The sequence below is a fragment of the Gopherus evgoodei genome, chromosome 11, assembly GCF_007399415.2.
Source record: "Gopherus evgoodei ecotype Sinaloan lineage chromosome 11, rGopEvg1_v1.p, whole genome shotgun sequence".
NCBI classification, from domain to species: Eukaryota; Metazoa; Chordata; order Testudines; family Testudinidae; genus Gopherus; species Gopherus evgoodei.
This window is the reverse complement of record NC_044332.1, coordinates 39,947,025-39,969,606: the sequence shown is the minus strand read 5'-3', so window position 1 is coordinate 39,969,606 and position 22,582 is coordinate 39,947,025. Positions and strand designations below refer to the sequence as shown.

General features: G+C 42.9%; 1 protein-coding gene across 5 annotated transcripts in view; it reads left to right on the top strand.

Annotated features, from left to right (window-relative positions):
- RAPGEF4 (Rap guanine nucleotide exchange factor 4) overlaps positions 1-22,582 on the top strand; it is a 227,608-nt gene that overhangs the window by 103,637 nt on the left and 101,389 nt on the right. For 4 of the 5 annotated variants that reach the window (XM_030580527.1, XM_030580526.1, XM_030580525.1 and 1 more), the window contains 2 exons: positions 20,546-20,618; positions 22,020-22,084. In XM_030580527.1, coding sequence (XP_030436387.1) covers positions 20,546-20,618; positions 22,020-22,084 — 138 coding nt within the window. Of the gene's footprint in view, positions 1-13,366; positions 13,375-15,171; positions 15,177-20,543; positions 20,619-22,019; positions 22,085-22,582 lie in introns of those variants that run through there. The other variant, XM_030580529.1, reaches the window with a different exon arrangement.

Genomic DNA, 22,582 nt, shown 5'->3' with positions numbered 1-22,582 from the left:
AAGTGAAAGGGATGGTAGCCCGAAGGGAAAAAATAACAGCTTGACCTTTTATGTTAAATAGCCATCTGCAAGCCTCAAACTGCTGAATGAGCTTTAGGGTAGGGAAGGCTGTGCCTCCCCAAACAGCCTGGCCCTGCCCCCATCTGACCCCACCCACTTCCTACCCCTTGACTGCCCCCCTCAGAATCCCTAACCCATCCTGCTCCTCGTCCCCTCACCACCCCCTAAGATGCCACCCAACCACCACCCCGGGACCCCACGCCCCACAACCCCCTCCCCGCTCCCTGTCCCCTGACTGCCCTGACCCCTATCTACCCCCCCAAGTCCTGACAGACCCCTGCAACTCCCACGATCCAACCCCCCATTCCCTGTCCCCTGAACGACCCCCCCAGAACCTCTGCCCCTCCCTGTGCCCTGACTGTCCCTGGGACTCCCTGCCCCTTATCCAACCCCCCCCCGGCCCCTTACCATGCAGCTTATCCTCACCTCCCCCCTCTCCTGGGGCCTCAGCGTGTCATGTCCAGGAGTGGCCCTGGACAGCGCTGGAGCGGTGTAGCTCCGGCGGGACCTGAGCTCTCAGCCCCGCCCCCTTACCACGCAGCTCTGAGCGGGAGGAGCTCAGGCCCCACCTGAGCCACGCCACTTTAGCTCTGTCCAGGGCCGCTCCTGGACACGACGCGCTGAGGCGCTGGAAGATGGGGGAAGGCAGAGGTGGGAATGGGGCCAGAGATGAGCCTCCGACATTCTTGTCGCGGCCCCTTTGGGGAAAATTGCCCCACTTGCCCCCCCCCGGGCGGCCCTGGGTGATAAACTTTTCCATACAGTTACATTAATTAAAGGGTGAAATCACCCCCATCAATCTCAGCAAGGCTTTAACTCAACCCATAATAAGGTTTTCACCAGCTCATGACAGAATCATCTCTTTAATGCTGTTCTTCCAGTGTGTTTGGAATAAGAACTGTTAGGGTTCATGTGACACAAGTGACAAGCCTCCTCGGGCCGCCTGCTGGGGGCATGTAGATTTTCCTATTTTCATATCATTCTGTAAAAGAAAAAAGATTCTGTGTAGATGTGTTTTAGCAAAACATACAAATAAAGCGGAGCAGCAGACAACTGAATTAACTGGGCTAATGATACCATTTTAATTGGAAAATGACTGATTACTGTAGGTGCTATTGTCTGTGAGGAAGATAATTTAGGGCACAACCTAGCTCCCATTGATGTCAATAGCAAAAGTCCCATTGACTTCAGTGGTGCAGAATTAAGACTTTAATGTGTGATTAAAATGATTTTCTGCCATGTGATGCATAGGTGCTGTGCCGTGTCACTCACTCAGGCCTCTGCTCTGAGTTTCTGCAATTAAGAAGCTCACCCATGTGGCTGAGTCCCAGATAGTCCATCCCCCTGTGGGTTTGTCAATAAACACAAATGAGGTCAACACAAATGAACATCCCACAGGTGGATTGGTGGGTTGGAGTAGCAAGAGTCCTCTTTCCTCAGAGGGCTTCCTGTAAAGCAGTAGTCCTTATCTAGGCTCAGAGGCTAGTGTCAAAGAATAGTCCCATCATAAGTGGATCCACAGCAGGTCCTCCCTTCCTACAAGGATGGGTTGCTGGGCACCGGGCAGCTGAGGAACCCTTGCCTTTAGCCAGGCTTTGCTCCTGAAATTGAGGCCTGAGAGATATGCTCTCCTCAGTGGTCCACCACCAGCTGAGCTCCTCCCTCCAGTTCTGACATCTCCTGGGTGCGGTGGGGAGGGCCACTTGAGCCCACGTTAGCTCGTTAAGCCTGTGTTGCCCTGGATGGGGTTTGTATACCCCCTCACAGTGCCCAGAAGAAATGTTTGCTCTAAAAGAGCGAAGTCTCAGAAGCTCAGAGTAGGAGTTTCATTTCTTAGCCATCTGTTTGTCTAACCTAGCATTTATTAACATTTTTAATCAAGCACAATCTTTGAAATATATATTCAAGTGACTCAGAATAGCAAACCAAACTCATTAATGCAGACAAGTTCCATAGACAGCATCTTCTAACTAGCTACCTAAGAAGTGACTTCCATGTGATAGGCCAATACTGGGGTGCTAGTGCTGTCAGACCCTAGATTTTGGGACAGGTGGTAAGGCATTCTTCCTGGAGCATTCCCAGTTTTGGAACCTGATTCCCTCATTGGTAAGTCCAAGCCTGTTATGTGATGTGGAGTTCCCTTACCAAATTGATTTGCATAGCTACTACTTTGTCGTCATGCACCCAGTACACTATCTAATAATGGTCGGGCATGGTGGCCTGTGAGTTTTATACTGTCATTCCTCACTACTGTTCCTGAGCTCCTTCTGTGTAAATTCATTGGAAATAGCAAAGCCCCAGTTGACTTCGTGTAGTCTCTGGCACTTCTACCTTTTGAGGATCAAAACTGCTTGGTGTAGGACTTATTTTCTTTTAAAATTCCTCTGTTTTTTTTGTTTTTCAGGGCATAAGGGTCGAGGGGGTGGCAGGTGTCATTCTTATGGTGGGAAGGCTTTTTCAGAGAGGAAGGTTTTGCAGCATTTCTTCAGATGATTAGATTCCAGTTTTCCCTGATCTCCTCTGGAAGTTTGTTCCATAGCTGGAACCCTCTTACTGAGAATGTATTATGCCTACCTTTCATGTGCCTCATCGTGAGTTTTGTTCTTGTTCACTTTATTTTAAAGTAAAAATTTCACATTGATCTCAGTCATCTGTGCAACCTTATAGCTATCACCCTTGCCTTCCTCCTAACTCCACCAATTGTGTTCCACCCCCCCCCCCCGTCCTTTCTGGATCTTGTCCCTAATTACACTGTAAACTTTTGCAGGCTGGCCTGCCCTTTATTCTTTATGTAGAGCACAGCACAATGGACCCCCCGATTATGTTTGTGGGTTCCAATTGCCTCAGTTGGGTGGAAAGATAGGTCTTATGTCATACTCTCTTTTCCTTTTGTTCTGTGGAGAAAAGAAGCAACAGTGAAATATTCAGTATATGCACCCTGAGATGTCATGGTTAGAGCATGTTTTTCAAATCAGTATCAAATGAGATTCTTCTCTTTATTCTTAACTATTTTGTGAATTGTTCCCAGTTTTTCCTATTTCTCTTGTTATATTTTTTTATGGCACATTTGGATTCTGATTTCATTTCTTTTCTTTTTACTGCTGTTTTTTTCCTTAAGAAATTACAATGCTTCTTCATTACTGTGACCATCTGCTTATCACCAAATGCTGTTCTGGTCTTAACCATGACAGATCATAGTGAGAATGAAGGCTCATTACAAGAAAGGAAAAGAGAGTGACCACTTTATGATTATATAATGCACTGTGAAAGGAAACATCCAGTAAAAGAGAGAACACAGTACTACTTAACTCAGAATTCTTGCCCGCACTGGAATACCAACCCTTGCCACATCCATGTTCAAAATCTCTTGTCAATTTTAGCTATACTAGCCAAATGCTTTCAGTCAGTGTTTTAGCTGGCATGGGTTGATGCTCTTGGCCAAACTGCCCTACAAAAACTGACCAAAATAATTCTTAAAATATATCTCAGTTGTGTTTGATCCATCCCATTAAAATAGGACAAATTATTATCAATAGGTTAAATGCATTCTGGTGAATGTTACTGTATGTCATTTTTTATATGAGCATCTGCTCAAGCCCTCAAAACTGATACTTGTTTTTCAGATTTCTCAAGGATCTGAACTCCTACTATATTTCTAAAAAAATCCCCTATGCCCTGCATTCTCTTCGCCATATATTGTATTATGACTTTGCCTTAGAACTTGATGTTTTGCCATGATGACACATTGTAAGATCATACATAATACACTGTAAATATATAAATTAAGCCAGTGATGGGAGAACTTTCAAAGGTTTTGAGCAGTATCTTATGTGGATGTTTATCTGGACCTATAGAAACCTCCCACCTGGCCTCAAAGCCATCTCGCACATACCCAATCTTAACTGGCCTGGGTTACTCCTACTTGTCTGGTTCCTTCATTCACCCTCTCATGTGTGAGGGGCACCAGTAAACATCCTTTCCCCAGTAGCACTGTTAGGAGTAGATGGCAGGCCTGTTCCTCCATTTGACATATTTGTGGGTCATCTCAACCTTTTCCCTCTCTCTCTTCCCATGTTCCCTGAATTCCATTCACTCTCCACGGTGTTTCAGTTTTTCCTTCCTTCGTCCAGCTATGGTGTCTCCTTCTGGGGAACCCACTTCCTTTCAGTCTGCTTATCTTAGGGTTTTCTGTAGCATCCATCACCACTGGAATTCTTTCCAGGTTAATTCTTTGTGCATGGCAAGCCCCCATCTGATTTCATGTGTTTCTGCTCATCTCCCTTCTCTAGTAAAAGAGGTTCTGCTTAAGTTATATATATTTTTGCCTTTCTAAGCCTTGCCTCAGTGGGATTTCCCTCCTTCTTCGCAGTCTCCAAGACCTGCTTTCTTTCATTGCACCCTTTCAGGATGGGGGCTGAAAATGCGATTTGGGCTGGGGAGAAACAGGTGAAGCTGCCTGCAGAGAAAAACACTTAAGGTAGGCTGAGAGCCTGCATCTAGTCGTGCTGTTTCGATCTGCACAGCAGTAGTGAGTGCAACAGCTTTAGTAGCTCACATGGATAACTACAGTATAAATTAAGTGTTTTCAGGCTGAGGAAGTCGTCTGGGTGGACTGGAAACAGAGGTCAAAAACTTGGGACTGCCTCATCCAAATCAATACGGTTGGCAGTTACTTTGTAGGTTACAACACAATTTGGCCCTCTGCATATGTTACAACACAGTTGAACTGCAATCAGATTTAACCACCATTGTTAATTCTGGTTGCTTTGTAGTGTATAATGATAATACTTAGCATCTATTTACTCATTTGCATCTCTAGATTTTGAAGCCTTGAGGCCCAATACAGACAGGGCTTTATTACAAACAAACACATTAGAAGAAGGGGGGGAGGGATAGCTCAGTGGTTTGAGCATTGGCCTGCTAAACCCAGGTTTTGAGCTCAATCCTTGAGGGGGCCACTTAGGGACCTTGGGCAAAATCAGTACTTGGTCCTGCTAGTGAAGGCAGGGGGCTGGACTTGATGACCTTTCAGGGTCCCTTCCAGTTCTATAAGATTGGTATATCTCCATATATTAAAAACTGCACTTCAGACTGCTCTCATAGGAGGAGTCAAGCATGGTTTATCAGCATAGCTTCTAACTATGGCCTGGTCTACACTACGCATTTAAACCGATTTTAGCAGCATTAAACCAATTTAATGCTGTACCCGTCCACACTAAGAGGCCCTTTATATCGATATAAAGGGCTCTTTAAATCGGTTTCTGTACTCCTCCCCAACGAGAGGAGTAGCGCTAAAATTGGTATTACCATATCGGATTAGGGTTAGTGTGGCCGCAAATCGACGGTATTGGCCTCCGGGCGGTATCTCACAGTGCACCACTGTGACCGCTCTGGACAGCAATCTGAACTCGGATACAGTGGCCAGGTAAACAGGAAAAGCCCCACGAACTTTTGAATTTCATTTCCTGTTTTCCCAGCGTGGAGCTCTGATCAGCATGGGTGGCGATGCAGTCCCAAATCCAAAAAAAGCTCCAGCATGGACCGTACTGGAGATACTGGATCTAATTGCTGTATAGGGAGACAAATCTGTTCTATCAGAGCTGCATTACAGAAGACGAAATGTCAAAGTGTTTGAAAAAAATCTCCAGGCTACACAGTGCTGCGTGACAAGCGTAACGGAAAGCCAAAGAATCAAATGGACACTCATGGAGGGAGGGAGGGGGTACTGAGGACTCCAGCTATCCCACAGTCCACAGCAGTCTCCGAAAAATATTTACATTCTTGGCTGAGCTCCCAATGCCTGTAGGTTCAAACACATTGTCCGGTGTGGTTCAGGGTATAGCTCGACAATTTACTCCCTCCGCCCCCATGTGAAAGAAAAGGGAAAGAAATTGTTTCTTGACTTCTTTCAATGTCACCCTGTGTCTACTGAATGCTGCTGGTAGACGCGATGCTGCGGCAGTGAAGAGCAGTATCCACTCCTCTCCCCTCCCTGGTGGCAGGTGGTGCAGTAGGACTGCTAGCCGTCCTTGTCATGAGCCTGTGAGTGCTCCTGGCTGGCATCAAGTGAGGCTGGCCGGGGGCACCTGGGTAAAAATAGAAATGATTCCCAGTCATTCCCAGTAGATGGTACAGAACGGCTGGTAACCGTCCTCATCATAGCAACTGGGGGCTGAGCTCCATCAGCTCCCTCCCTTTCATGTGTAAAGAAAAGATTCTGTACTGCCTGGACTATCATAGCAGTGGGATGCTGGGCTCCTCTCCCCCGCGCCACTTAATGTTCTGCTTTGACTGTCATAGCACCAGGAGGCTACCTCCCTGTCATTTTATCTCACTAACAAGTCACTGTTTCTTATTTCTGCATTCTTTATAACTTCATGACACAAATGGGGGGGACACTGCCACGATAGCCCAGGAAGGTTGGGGGAGGAGGGAAGCAACAGGTGGGGTTGTTGCAGGGCCCCCCCCCCCCGTGAATGGCATGCAGCTCATCATTTCTGCGGGATCTGACACGGAGCAGCTGTGCTGTCTGGTACACTGGTTCTCTAGTACACTTGCCCCATATTCTAGGCAGGACTGACTCTATTTTTAGAAACCATAAAGGAGGGATTGACTTGGGGAGTCATTGCCAGTTTTGCCTTTGCGCTTCCGGCCGATCTCAGCCGAGGCACCCATGATAGCAGCAGACAGTACAGAATGACAGATAACCGTCATCTTACTGCCAATTTACAATGGCAGCAGATGGTACAGAACGACTGATAACCATCTCTGCTATCATGCAAAAGCAAACGAATGCTACTGTGTAGTGCTGCAGTAACGCCTCTGTTAGCAGCATCCAGTACACATATGGTGACAGTAAAAAAAAAGCTGAACGGGCTCCATGGTTGCCGTGCTATGGCGTCTGCCAGGGCAATCCAGGGAAAAAGGGCGTGAAATGATTGTCTGCCGTTGTTTTCCCGGAGGAAGGAATGAGTGACGACATTTACCCAGAACCACCTGCGACAATGATTTTTGCCCCATCAGGCATCTCAACCCAGAATTCCAAGGGGCGGGGGAGACTGCAGGAACTATGGGATAGCTACGGAATAGCTACCCACAGTGCAATGCTCCGGAAATCGGCGCTAGCCTCGGACCATGGACACACACTGCCGAATTAATGTGCTTAGTGTGGCCACGTGCACTCGACTGTATACAATCTGTTTTACAAAACTGGTTTATGTAAAATCGGAATAATCCCATAGTGTAGACGTACCCTATGAAGCCATGCTGATAGTACAACCATGCTAGGGCTTAACTGTGGTAGAAAATAGTTGAAATATGGTTGCAACTTGTATCAGAGGAGTAGCTGTGTTAGTCTGGAACTGTAAAAGCAGCAAAGAATCCTGTGACACCTTATAGACTAATAGACGTTTTGGAGCTTGAGCTTTCATGGGTGAATACCCACTTTGTCAGATGCATGTAGTGGAAATTTCCAGGGGCAGGTGTTTTTTGCTGCAGGATGGTCACCTTAAGGTCTGCTATAGTGTGGCCAGGGAGGTTGAAGTGCTCTCCTACAGGTTTTTGTATATTGCCATTCCTAATGTCTGATTTGTGTCCATTTATCCTTTTCCGTAGAGATTGTCCAGTTTGGCCGATGTACATAGCAGAAGGGCATTGCTGGCATATGATGGTGTATATTACATTGGTGGACGTGCAGGTGAATGAACCGCTGATGGTGTGGCTGATCTGGTTAGGTCCTGTGATGGTGTCGCTGGTGTAGATATGTGGGCAGAGTTGGCATCGAGGTTTGTTGCATGGATTGGTTCCTGAGCTGGAGTTACTATGGTGCGGTGTGCAGTTACTGGTGAGAATATGTTTCAGGTTGGCAGGTTGTCTGTGGGCAAAGACTGGCCTGCCACCCAAGGCCTGTGAAAGTGTGAGATCATTGTCCAGAATGGATTGTAGATCCCTGACGATGAGTTGGATGGGTTTTAGCTGGGGACTGTATGTGATGGCCAGTGGAGTCCTGTTGGTTTCTTTATTGGGTTTGTCTTGCAGTAGGAGGCTTCTGGGTACACGTCTGGCTCTGTTGATCTGTTTCCTTATTTCCTCGTACGGGTATTGTAGTTTTGAAAATGCTTGGTGGAGATTTTGTAGGTGTTGGTCTCTGTCTGAGGGGTTAGAGCAGATGCGGTTGTACCTCAGTGCTTGGCTGTAGACAATGGATCGTGTGGTGTGCCCGGGATGGAAGCTGGAGGCATGAAGGTAGGCATAGCAGTCGGTAGGTTTTTGGTATAGGGTGGTGTTAATGTGACCATCACCTATTTGCACCATGATGTCTAGGAAGTGGACCTTCTGTGTAGATTGGTCCAAGCTGAGGTTGATGGTGGGGTAGAAGCTGTTGAAATCGTGGTGGAATTTTTCCAGAGACTCCTTCCCATGGGTCCAGATGATGAAGATGTCATCAATGTAGCGTAGGTAGAGAAGGGGCATGAGTGGACGAGAGCTGAGGAAGCGTTGTTCCAGGTCGGCCATAAAAATATTGGCATATTGTGGGGCCATGCGGGTGCCCATAGTGGTGCCACTGATCTGGAGATATATATTGTCAGCTGCTCTGTGTCAGATCCCGCAGAAATGATGAGCTACATGCCATTCATGGAGGGGGGGCCCCTGCAACTTGGAAGCACTATTGTGGAAACACTGTGAGTGACACTAATTACCCTACAACCTATATAATGTTTTGGGTGTGGTGGGTTCTGAGCCACATGAACTGGCAGGTTAACTTCAGTGATGCTATAATAGTGACTGTGTTTTTGGTGTGGGGCCCAGGCATTACACAATCCTCTTAAATATTTCTTATCAGATTTTTTTGAATTGTTTGTCAGTGCCACACTGTTCTCCATGCAGTGGGCAGATCAAGGCATGCACACACAAATTGCAATAAAATTGTACAGTCTGTACTCAAGTGTTTGGGGTTTTTTGCTTTGATTTTCCTATAGCATGTTGAGGTTTTGCAACAACATTGAGAGATATGTACAAACTGCTATTAAAGCTACTCTTGTTATAATTAAAGTATTATTTTAAAAAAATCGTTCAAGAAAAGATAATTCATTGAGCTGTAATCAGAGGAAAACACATTTATATTTTATTTACTTGCACTTACCAAATAAACTCATTTTTGTTAGGTATAATCATTGCAGAAATTGGCTTCTCATTATGGGATTACCTATCAAAAGAACTGATTTTATGGTAGAAGGGCTTCAGATGGCAGATGGTTTTTATGAGAGGTAAAAGCTCGAGGTGAAGTCTTGTTCTATTGAACTCATCATGGGGGTTGCCATTGATTTCAGTGATGCTAGGATTTAATGCATAGTTTTCTTCCAGCTGAAAACAGGCTTGTTGAAGAACATTTCCCTGTTTGGGAGTTGTAAATATGAACACCAGTATTACACATCAGCCCACTCTATTGATCTCTAGGGCTCTCATGAGACCTCTGTGCACCATTTACATCCTACTGAAGTCCTATGTTTAGCATTTAAGTGCTGCATAGACCTTGTGCTGACTCTATAGAATTTCACTCTATAAGAGCACAACTTATACCTTCCACTTCAGCAGAACGTTCACTGGATACTTGATATAAGTAACTTGTACTTAATTACTGCTCACTTTTGTTCAAATCAGCCCTCTTTTTCATAACATTCAAGCGCAGGCTATTAATGTATATCATCCTAACACATTTGGAAGAGAACATTGTCGTGGTGGAACAAGAGTTTGGTTCAGAGAACGTTATGAACCTCTCCAATACATATTATTCCCTTTTTTACATGCTATGCATGTGAGGAAATCAGAAACAGTTGGGCACGTTACAGTAATAATACCTGCGATGTTTTCAGAATGCTTTACAAACAAAATGCCCCTGTTAGGTATGTTGATGAGTGCTTTCCCACTCCCTTTTATACATGTGAGGCAAACAGAGGCAGAGGTGTTCAGTGACTTGTCAAGGTCGAGGGATGGAGTCAGTGTTACAATGAGATATAGGTTATGTAATGTACCTTGGGCGTGATGGTTGTTAAAGTTGGATGAAGAGGTAGGTCTCTTTACTGTGCTGCAGTGGTTATATTTTAGATAGTCATGTGATCAAGCTGTGGTCATTCTTCCAAAAATTGGCATAACTCAGCACAGTATGCTCACGTAGATGGCAAATCAGCTGTTGTCTTTTATTTCCCCAGCTGCTGGTACCAATATACGTTTGGGGAGCTAGGACAGGGGGGACATATTTAGGCTACTCACTCTTAATCTACCCTAGTCAACATTACTACTATTGAAAAAAGAGCAATATAAATTTTTCTTGCATAACTTTATCCATGCCACTGGGATCTTGAAGTGGACCAGATCTTATGCTTCATTGCTACCTTGATGGATACAGAAGAATATGAACATTAATAGAGAGTAGGATTTACCCAACAACTGTTATGAAATATAACAATAACATATTTACTATATTTATAGTACTATAGTACCTAGGAGCACCAGGCAGGGATAGGGCTCCATTGTGCTAGCCACTGTACATGTACACACAGCCATAGTCCCTGATCTAAATCTAAGGTTGCAAATGACATTTGGTTGTAGAGGAGACAGGATCTGATCAAATATATATACTTTTTATATGAAAATACATATTCGATTTTTAAAATTGTGTATTTTCATATAATGCCAGCTGTATCCCCATTTGTCCTTCATCTTATCCATAATTAATGGACTGATTTCTTATAGGTGTCTGAGAAGAACAGTAATATGGAGGAGGAGTAGATAGAGGGGCAGATCCTCAAATGATGTAAATTGCCACAGGCCCATTGCCTGTGACACATTACACCAGCTGAGGATCTGCTCCAGGAAGGGACAGATGGATCAGTTCAGAGAGGGGCTCCATGTGTTAGATGTAGCGCAGAAGGCAGCCCATAGATGTTTGTCAGGACCTGACAAATGCCAGCCTCATCTAGTGGCAGCTGTAGCCATATGCACGTTATGTATGGCGTGTACCATTGGGTGTGGTGAGGAGGAGCGGCTCTGGTTGTCCCACGTTCAGGTTTGGCCCTGCTGGCCCTCCATCATGACTGGTGTTGTTGGCAGAACCAAAGCTAAGTGAGTGACGTTGCAACCTGGTGCACAGGGGCAGCAACGCCACTCACATTTGGCAAATTTGGTAAACCCAAGGGGCACTGCAACCACTGTGCACTAGATTGCAGCACCACTCACTCGGTTTTAACCCCGCTGTGTGTAATGCTGGAGAGCCAGTGGGGCCAAACCTGAGTGGCGGTGGGGCAGCCAATGCTGTTCCTCCTTACCACTGCCATGAAGCTAGCTTCCACAACAGGCCCCCCTCCCTCTCCCTTGGAGGCCTACCCAACCTCTCACCACCTTCCAGCAGCCCATGTCCCCTCTCTGGGATGGGGAGTGACACTGCACCTGGGCAGGTCAGGCTGAAAAGGGGCGGGGGATGAAGCTGAGGCTGGCACAGACTTGGTGGGCAAAGCAGTGGGGCCAGCAGCTGCAGCAGAGATAGCTCCACAGGGATTGGTGGTACATACCATGTGAAAAATATCTGGGGGTGCCCCTGGCCTCATCCACCTATTTGTTAGCTTCTCACAAGAGTCTGCACCTTCTTACAGGCTACCCACCCACATCAAACTGACCTGTAAGAGCACTTCTTCAGTACTCTCATTATTAAAGCAATACGTATGGAAAAAGGAACTGCCCCTGCCTAATATCGAAAGGATCCCTTTTATAGCCAACAAATTGTGGAAATTGTTCCAGAATAGCTTGCCCCTGTGAGAATTGGACCCTGGCAGTGTTGTCAGATTTTGCGAGAACTAAGGTGTTCTGCTGAGTTAGTGCTGTGCATGGAACTGAAAGGATGACCATTGTCAGAAAAACGGTTATGTTCAAACAGCACTTTGACTCAATAGTTCTGCTCTGTGTGTGTTTTCAAGTCATATCTGTCGACTTCACTGTTAAAAACATAGTTTTACAATTATTAGCGCTCAAGAACAGCTTAAAGAGAGAGATAGATACTGTTCTGCTGCATGCATCATTCAGAACATTTCCAGCTAAGCTGTGATTTGCAGAATCTTTATAAGTTATAATAGAAGAGGCAGAAAGAACACAGCTTAATTTTCAGATACTGGGTTAAGATTGCAGCTAGGACACTTAGAGAAATCATCATCTGATTTGTCTACTGAACAAATTCACCATGGAGATCATTGAGAGAGAATATATATGGATGGAATCCCATAATGTTCTTTTTTTAGGTACTTTCTACTTGAACTTCTCTTTAAAGATATTTAGTTGTAACTTACTTAGTATAAGTAAATGATTTATGTCACAATTTTAGAAGTGTAGTGAAAGAATACATGTTGCAGATGGGTCATTTGTTTTCCTTTATATATATTTTTCTGCCCTCATTTCAGCATGCACAATCCCCCTCATTCATTTACTAAGTGGATTCCTCCAGGAAACAGAATTAAACATGCTGAGTTTAGAACCAGAGAGCTGCATGATGTCATTTCTATATTTAAATTAGAGGTAGTAGAATAGAACTGAGTAATTTGTTTAATCATTGTTCATGCATTAATTTCCCTGGGAGCTGATTTTTTTTACAGTGCACTGTTGTCTAGAATTTATATCTCTTAACGACGTCTCTTATTTGGCATGATTTCAATGAACTGGGCACATTTTTCTTCTTGACTTAAACTCAAGGAGATTCTGTAATCGAGCAAATACTGCACACAAAGTTTTTCAAGCACAGTAAATTGATTTAAGCAGGAATGTGGCAGAAAAAATATGCCCCCAAGACACAGAAGTGAAATAAACGCTAAAGCAAATTTGATTAGAACTAAGCTGAAAACATTTTGAAAAGTGGTAAATAAACAAGGAAAAATGTGCAGGATTAATTTTGTGTGTACATGGTATAATATGTACTGCTTTCAGAGTAGCTGCCATTAATTGGGTTAATTTTGGGGTCGGAAATCAACTGACTTTTGGCCGTGAGGTTTTGCGAGTAGCGCTGATATATTTAGAGAACATTTGAATACACAAATGTCTGCTTTGTACCTGTCCAATAAAACTTTTTAGTATCACTTTTTATTCATTCTCTTTCTGCATTTCAGGAAAAATATGTTTAATCTTTACTTGTTGCCTTATTTTTTTCATTTAATTTAGTCTCCATTTTCCTTTCTAATTTTTTTAAATTATTTTAGAAAATACTTGAATTTCATTATATTGGCTGCATGGTATATATGCTAGTATTTAGGAATATATAATAGATTTTAAAGCACTGTCCAACACAAATCATGTATGTATGTAGTTTATGTACTTCCTTTTGTACTGAGATAAAAATTATCCCATAGTACAGTGTATGCGCTCCATAACTCGTATCTAAACATTGAGTACTGTAATATGCAGTGTGGTGATACAATAAGTATTTTACATTATTCTATCTTATTGTATTACCATCCAATAGCTGCTTTGTATTTCTGAACAAAGTTCAGACTATTTTCATTAGGTTCTCTTGACTGTAAGTCACATGGATACTACCAGGAGATGCAATTTACCTCATCCAATTGGATTTCTGCTAGGATGCATGCTGTTCAATACACATCTATAAGTAATGGAATGACACAGATTAATCCCCCTCTTTGAGATGTGAGAAAAATTAAATTCAGACATATTTTTCAAAAGCACATTTTAGAGTGCAATCCACACAAGAATCCCTGTTCGTTTCTTACATGCCTGGGTTACTTCCTTTGCCACCGTCTTGAAGCCCCATTTAAGAGAGCATGGAGCGTGTGGTGTGAACAGTTTTTTGTTCTGGAGTCAATTTTGCTCTAAAGATCAATTTTTAAATAAAGTCGAAATTGCTTAATCAGTAGGTGAAGTTTTGGACCATTGATGCTGAGGAACCTGAGTTGCTTCACTTCCTGAAACTTTGCCCTCATCTGAATAGTTTTTTCAGGTGCTTATCACCACTCCAGTGTAGATTGGGTTAACATCTGAGTCAGTTATGGCAGTAGTAGTAATGATATTACTGCAACCTCAGTCAAGGATTTACTTTCCGATAATAAATAGCCCTTGGGCAAGTCCTTTTTATGACATTCAATTAAGTGACATTGACTTGCAGTGTGGTTTTTTTTTCTATTTGAGCTTGCATTTACACTTACTAATTACCCTGATATACTGAGCAGGCAATATCTTAAATCAGAATCATGCCAGTGAGTTTCTGCAAGTCTCAGAACATAATATGGTACAAATGTGAATGTGTCATATGGTTTTTCTTTAGGAACATGCACAGTATAGAAAGTGAGAAAATGCCTAATAGCTTTCCCATAATCTGCTGATGAATGCAATGTTATCACAGAACATGCAGAAATGTTAGGCCATTTATCCAAGACTTAGGCCTTCCTTTAGTCCAATGAAGAGTGACACAAAGAATATTAGCCATATTGTAAAAGTTTGTTTTTGAAAAGAATGATCTGTGCTTGGTGTTGTAGTAAGAAGGGGGACTTAATGCAGATCATTTGGCTATTTTCCGTCATTCAGTATAATTTTGGCAAAAATTCAGATTCCGTATGAACATAGGAAGTAGCAACATGCCATATAAGCCTGAATTGTTTGTTTTGCCTGGTACGAGCAGTATGACCAAAGCTCAGAAGAAGCAGTTTTTGAGGGCATCGGTGTTGATCAAATATTTATCATATTAAGAAAATAGACAACTCGGGCTAGATCTTTGAATACGATCGGGCCCTTTTGTGCCATTTAGGGATCAGATTGTGCTTGAAAATTGGCAACAGGGGATTCCCCTGATGGAAAGGAACTCCCACTGACATAAAGCTGGTGGAGCCAGTTCCTGCGACCAGCTGTTCCACCAAACTCCAGCACAGAGCTCCACTCCGCTGAGACCAATTGCTAGGGTGCTCCAGTCGGGGCAGCACTGGCATAGATTGACCTGCCACGTTAAGGAATTGTAACTAGCTCCTGATGCTCACCTCTGCAGAGCCTGAATATAGCTGACTAGTATAAAGTAATGAGTGTTCTGTAAATCTGGAGAAGATTTCAAAGACTAAGAAAGATACTTAGTTGGGGATTTGATCTTTTGTTTCTGAACCTGTGGACTCTGTTCGATTCTCACACTCACTCACTTGCAAGGAAACAACCTAAGTAAGGAAAGCCATTTTTGAACGGTTGCTTCTCTGCTGCATCTTCCACTCTCCAGGGCTGGCCAGCATTGGCATTGGCTTCTATCCAATACCTGAACTCTGTATTTTCCCCCTTTTTGTCAATCCAAGCTGCAGTAATCGTTCCTGTTTTGGTGCATAATGTGTGGCTCATAGATGTCCTGATTTTATAGGGACAGTCCCGATTTTTGGGTCTTTTTCTTATATAGGCTCCTATTACCCCCCACCCCCATCCCGATTTTTCACATTTGCTGTCTGGTCACCCTACTCATAGTGGAAAAAGGAACATACCATGTAGGGTGACTGTTCCCCAGTTCCATCCTTTCCCCTGTGATGTATGCCCCTTCGTTGATTTAGTGCTGAGCTTTTTCATAGTTCTTGTGGAAGGGACAGAGGCAGCTGTGTGCAGCAGAATTTGCCATCGGTATGACCCCTGTTTGCAGGATTTTTGTGGCTCTGCTCCCCCTTACATATTATAAAGCAGTGAGGGGGGGAGCAAACATAGGATCTTATACTTGGACACATCGTTAAATAGCATATGATTTTATTTGTCGTGTTTGTGCTAAATAGGTGACTTTTGCTTACAATGTGTCCTTTCCATTCTTTGCTTCAGAGATTTGCAATAGAAAAGGGAAGGGAGTGGATGGTAATTTAGCACATTTTATCCTCCAGGTATCCCCAATAGTTCACAGTCATTGTCCTTCCTAATAGCATTGAATGGGCTCATAAAGAGTTTATGTTGGCACTAAAAATAAACAAACCTCTTTTTAAAAGCTGTTATGTAAGAGTCTTTGCCAAATTATGTTAATGCTGTGGAAGGAAATCTAGTTATAATGGAAACATAATTTGAGACCAGCAGCCAAGTACCACTGAACACAATCCAACTAACAGTGTGTGGGGGATGCTCTGAAAAGCATGCTTGTGTGTGTCTTTAAAAACTGTAAGCATGTGAAAATTCACTAGCATCATTCCCCCGCCCCCCATTCTGAAGAATATGTTGTCCTCCTTAGTTTTCCTCTAGTGTTTGCACTTTAAAACTCTCCTTTGCTTCAGGAGATAAAAGTGTCAGGTTTAATTTTCTCAACTGCATGGACATTATAGAAGTGCTCTGGTTAAAAACTAGTGTCTTTATTATTGATGTTAATCTGCAGGGTCCTGAATTTGTTCAGAAGTTGCAGGGAGGGTCTAATCTTTAAACCGTTGCATCACGGAGTTTGTAAATTGGTAGATTTAGAAAGTGTAATGAAGACACGATGAATAGGTCACTGAGTGCTGTCATGTTGGTTTTACAGATTTTCAAGGCTCCTAGTAATAAGCAGGCTGCTGGTGATTTGAAAGCTACTCTTGCCTTTTGTAAGACACTTTTTCTTAGGGCTCGTACCACAAACGGAATGCATTCTAAAAAATCTTATGTAAATATTTGGTTCTTTTAATCTGCGGAATCATTGCAAATGTTCCCAAGCAGAACACTTTTGTTTATCACATTTTCTTTTTATTTACAGACACTGCAGTAACAAGCTAGGTCTTGCATTGAATATTGTATTTTCCTCATTATCTCAGCTTTGAAAGATAGCATGCTTGGGACTCTATTACTCAGCCGGATACTGTGAATCTTTATGCAGCCTTAGCACACATGCTTCCTCAGCACGGGATAATCTAACCTCTCTGCGAGTGAATGTCCTTTGGCATTAATTTGACTGAGGGAAGGCTCCGTTTTAGTTACATTGAGCCATATTCATCCAAAGCCAATACAAAGTGGTGTGAATTGCACCTCCTTTTGGCAACCTGCATTCCAGTTGGGAGGGTTATTCTAACAGGAAAGCACTGATGGTACTGATGCCTGCCTTCTCTCAATCTTTCTGCTGTAGTAGGGAGGGCAGCTTTAGTTTCTGCTGAGGCCCCTAAAGTCGTTTAGAGCAGAGATTTCTAAGGGGAGGCAGTGAATCAGTGCCTCCCCAGTAATGTTGGCTTTACTGCCTTGCTGGCCAGCAATGCCCATTGCTGTACTGGTCCCCTGAGCAGGCCCACCAGAGTGGAATGGAAGGGTCTTCTAGTGGCATAAATCTGACTATCTACCTTTCAGGCTTTTTGCCTTGTTTGCTGTGGCTTCCTCTGGTGTAACACTGGGCTGCGTGTGGCTATGTCTGCACATATGCAGGGAAGATAGTGATATTCCAAAGTTTAAGCATTGTGAACCCAAATAATTAAGAAAATAATATCTGAGATGAGCCTGAAATATTGGACCTGTTATACTGCTAGAGACCATCTACAAAGTTTTGAGGTACTTAAAACTGGGGTTGTGGTTTAAATAATAGTAGGTTTCTATAACACAGAAACAGGGCCGGCTCTAGCAATTTCGCCGCCCCAAGCACGGCGGCATGCCACGGGGGGCGCTCTGCCACTCGCCGGTCCCACGCTCCGGTGAACCTCCCGCAGGCATTTCTGCGAATGGTCAGCTGGTCCCCCTGCTCCGGTGGAGCTGCCTGCCACCCTCCCAGCAACTGTCAGAGCGCCCCCTGTGGCATGCCACCCCAAGCACGTGTTTGGCGCGCTGTGGCCTGGAGCTGGCCCTGCACAGAAAGCCACATGGGATTCCAGCAGCCCTAACGTATCAGCTCCCAGTGGTATTGGGTATCACTGGTTGCTTGAGTGTAATTATATCTCTCCCTTTTTGGCTGACCCTAGCAATTATACAGGCTAGTTACATCCCACAGCAAAGAGAAGTGTAAAACTTTGCACTTTTGGTGCTGAAGGTTGAATGCCTGCTGACAGCAGTAATGTCTGCGTGTATGTGGCTGTGGTTCATTAAGAGTTCTCTATGTATTTTTCACTGAGTTAGTCCCAAATCATTTTTGGAAATGACGTATATTACCTGTTTCCTTTCATAAGCAGTGTAAGTCAGGAAGCATATTAAATAATTAGCCAGAGAACAAACTACAGTGCTGCAGTTGACAAGGAACATGATGTGATGGTGAGAAATACACATTTTTTTAAAACTAAGGGCAAAATTCTAATCTCTGCTGCTCTCTGTGGGTCTCTTAGTGATGTCATTGGAAATTTCATTCACAGGACAAGCGTTGAGTGTGGTATGCAGAAGAGATACACAATGTGGAAGAGAGGAGGATTTTGTAAGGGCTAAAGCCCCAGGAATACTTACTTATAATGGCAAATATTTTGCTCCTAATGGTTTGTAGGTGGCTTATGTATGAGGTTTAAATAAAATATTACTAAGCTTTTAGTATGTAAAATTTGTCTAAAAATAGGGTTGGGTTATTAAGATGAATATACAGTTTGTAGCTTTTGTTACCATTTAGAATACAAGGCATTCATTCTTTAGTACCAGAACTAATGGCATTTTTATATCCAATTCCACACAGAAGAAATTTTGAAAAAGTAATTCAGGCAACTGTTACAATCCAGCAGACAACATATTTAAAGCAAATACATCAAGCCAGTCCCACAGGGCAAAGAATAAACCTTTTTAATTACAACTGTATTATGAAAGAAGTGTTGTGGTTCAATCGTTAATGTATACTTAGTTGAAACCTACATGCATTTAAACTAGTTATTTTGTTCAACTTCAGCTCAGTGCATATATAGCCAGGCTACAAGATACATCCTACCCTGTTAATTAGTGTTAGTATTCCCTTGGGTATAAGCTGATTGCCTGCCAATTCCAAACGTTTACCCTTAAGCATGACAGCAGTATATGATTGAAAACAAAACTGCCTGTAGGTATTCCCTATATAGTTTTGTATTAAATAGGACAATGTTTCCCATAATATTATTTCCCAGGTTAGTGGGGAGTTACTTAAATCCCAGACAGCAGGTTACATAAGCTTTGAGTGCTATTGATCATGTCTACACTGTACCAACATTCACTGAAGAACAATATCAATTACTGTGCACCTGTTATGATTATAATGCTCACAGCGATGTAATGGACACTATTTTCATCAATCCAAAGTTCCGACTGTTAATGCAGTTTAACTATTGAAACAGTGTATTAACATGTGTACTATGCTTTTGTGGTTTTGGAAACCTCTGTTTATTTAATGTGATGGAATAAATAATTCAGAATTGTCACCCTCAATTTACAATTTGTTGGGATCTATTTTAAACTGTGTCTAGCCTAGAAACTGTAGGCAAGATGATGATAATATGCAGTAAAAAAATCTTACTGATGAACCCCATATTAATTCTTCACACAATGCACAGTCAACCTGTGGAACTCATTGCGATGGGATGTTGTGACGGTCAAAAGTATAACTGAGTTCAAAAAAGAATTAGATAGGTTCATGGAGAATAGATCCATTGTTGGCTATCAGCCAAGATGGTCAGGGACACAACCCTGTGCTCTGGGTGTTTCTAAACATCTGACTGCTACAAGCCGAGACTGGATGATGGGTGGATCACTCGATATAATGCTTTGTTCTGTTCGCTCCCTCTGAATGATCTGGCACTGGCCATGGTTGGAAGACAGGATACTGGTTAGATCAGGGTTAGGCAACCTATGGCACATATGCCGAAGGCAGCACACAAGCTGATTTTCAGTGGCACTCACACTGCCCAGGTCCTGGCCACCAGTCCGGGGGCCTCTGCATTTTAATTTAATTTTAAATGAAGCTTCTAAACATTTACTTTACATACAACAATAGTTTAGTTATATATTATAGACTTATAGAAAGAGACCTTCTAAAAACATTAAAATGTATTACTGGCACGCGAAACCTTAAATTAGAGTGAATAAATGAAGACTCAGTACACCGCTTCTGAAAGGTTGGTGACCCCTGGGTTAGATGGACCTTTGGTCTGACCCAGTATAGCCATTCTTATGTTATGTTCTTAATTAGTGGCCTTCCCTCCTCCCTCTAAGATAAAACAACTTGTTCAATTTGGTTTAATTTCAAGCAAGCCTTACAAACAGTTGCATAAATGCTCATGTCTTCGTGTACACTTCTGTGTACTATATCAGCTTATGCTGGAACCCAAAATCATACACTCTGGGTAGGTCAGGAAGGGAGGTGAGTGGAAATGCATTATGACTTTTGATAAAGCCAGTGCAATGAACATAGATCAAAAGAGCAAGCAATTGTTTAAATGATAAAGCATTTATTATAGCTTTATGATATGATAGGACATTTCTTACTGGCCATTAATATACAGCTCAGGTGCATATGAAGCACAAGAGAGCAGACCTCATGAATTCAAACTTCCATTCATCCAAGGAATGGAATGTATATCTGTATCTTAGTGAATTTGTCACTGTTTTTCAGAAATATCGACAGTACATGTCAGGACTTCTGGCTCCTCCTTATGGTGTTATGGAAAGTGGCTCTAACAATGACAGTAAGTAAATATATATATATTTGGAAATCAGTTTTTAAAAAGTCCCTCCTCCTTAGATATTGGAGTTTTGTTCTCTTTAAGCATTGTGATGCATGCAAGGCCGACGCTTCTATTAGGCGACTCTAGGCAGTCACCTAGGGTGCCAGGATTCGGGGGGCGGCATTTTGTGCGCTCCCCACGGGGCGCATGGAAGCTTCTGGTTCCGCTCCGACTGCACCGCCAAAGAAGGACCTTTTGCCGATGTGCCGCGGAAAACAGCGACAGGCAATTGAGCAGCTCAGTGACTTCCGCTGTCGCCTGTGGCATTTTGGCAGAGGGTCCTTCTTCGGTGGTGCGATAGGAGTGGAACTGGAAGCTGCCGCGCACCCCATGGGGAGTGCACAAAATGCCACCCCCCGAATTCTACCTAGGGTGCCAGAAACTCTGGCGCCGCTCCTGGGTGCATGATCTTTTTTTAGTGTGGACAGGAAGTGGTGTCCGTGTCCACTGTAAAAAAAAAAAAAAGAGGAGGAGGGGGGACGGTGTGCTCGACTTTCTTTCTTTTACCTGTCCATTTTTCAGCTGAAAGCAGTGAGGAGTGGGGGATAGCAAGGAACAATTACCTACTACACACCAGTCAATTTGAGGACTGCATTCAGTGTTTGTGTTAAGTGCTGAGGGCAACACATCCAAACTTGTGTGCCTATCTAGGTATCTAAATCCCCACTTAGGTACCTAAATTGAAATGAAGTCTTTGGGAGTTGTAGATGCTCAGCACTTCTGAAAATCAAGAATGTTTATTTAGGGCCTGAATACGGGTGTAGGATGTCTAACTTTAGTTGCTCAAATCTGCAAATGTTGGCCAGTACGTTTATGCATTTGGTGTATTTGTTGTATCTGCAGTGGTTATTGCTGCATCCCATGGGATTCATATGACATCTTAACACAGAACATTCTTCTAAAGAAACACATACCAATGTTATATTATATATTATGTTTTATAGAACAATAGGTTGTTATGGGCAGTGCTATTTTTGTTTATAAATATTAAAATGCAGTGTAATCCCCGGGCACAAAAATTTCTGAGTTTTGTGTGTGCCCAGCCAAATGCCCATGTACAGTCTTGAAATCTTAAAATTAGGGGAGGTCTGCTTAACCTGCCGATACATGTAGGATTTACACATTTGTTATTCTTAATGGGCATTTCATCTTTACAGCTTTCATCCGTAGGTAGGAAGTACATTTTTCATTTCTGAATAATGTGGATCAAACTTACACTAACTACTAAACCTCATAAGTAAATGCACATGTATTCAAACTGCTAACACCCTCCTAATTTTTTTATTATTTTCATGAATGGTTGCTTTAGTATTTAGAGAATGCACAGTATGCGGTATTGATGTATTCCCTGTTTTCTTTTAGGGATGCCTGACAAGGAGAATATGTCTAGTAATGCTCTTTGCCCAGTATCTAAAAACTGTAATAAGGTAAATCACACATCATCCTTCACTACTTTGAAAATAGAAAAGAATAAATATAGCATTAAATTGGAAAAACAGCAAAACAATAAAAAGGGATGGGGGGAAAGGTCACAGTCCTTCAAAGGCTTAAAACACGTGTAACTTTATCGCACATGGAAAATCCCAGGCTACAACTGGGATTTAGTCTTTGCAGGATCAAAGGGCAGTGGATGAACTTTTCTCTTTCTCATTGCTGGTCCAGGACCAGGACATTAAAAAAAAAAAAAAAGAAGGTCTGTTGTTTCAAATATATTCAGCTACTGTGGAAATTGCAACAGCTTGTGCCTGGATCAGAACTTCACATCTGGGGCTCATTTCTATAATAAAGTCACTGGGATGAAAGAGTGTGTGGGTGAAATGCATCCCTGTGAAGGAGGGCCAGTGCAAGCCAAGGCACCATTATAGTCCTAATTCAGACCTACTTTGAGGGCTTAAGTGGGTTTATGTAATGCATAGCCCTTGTAC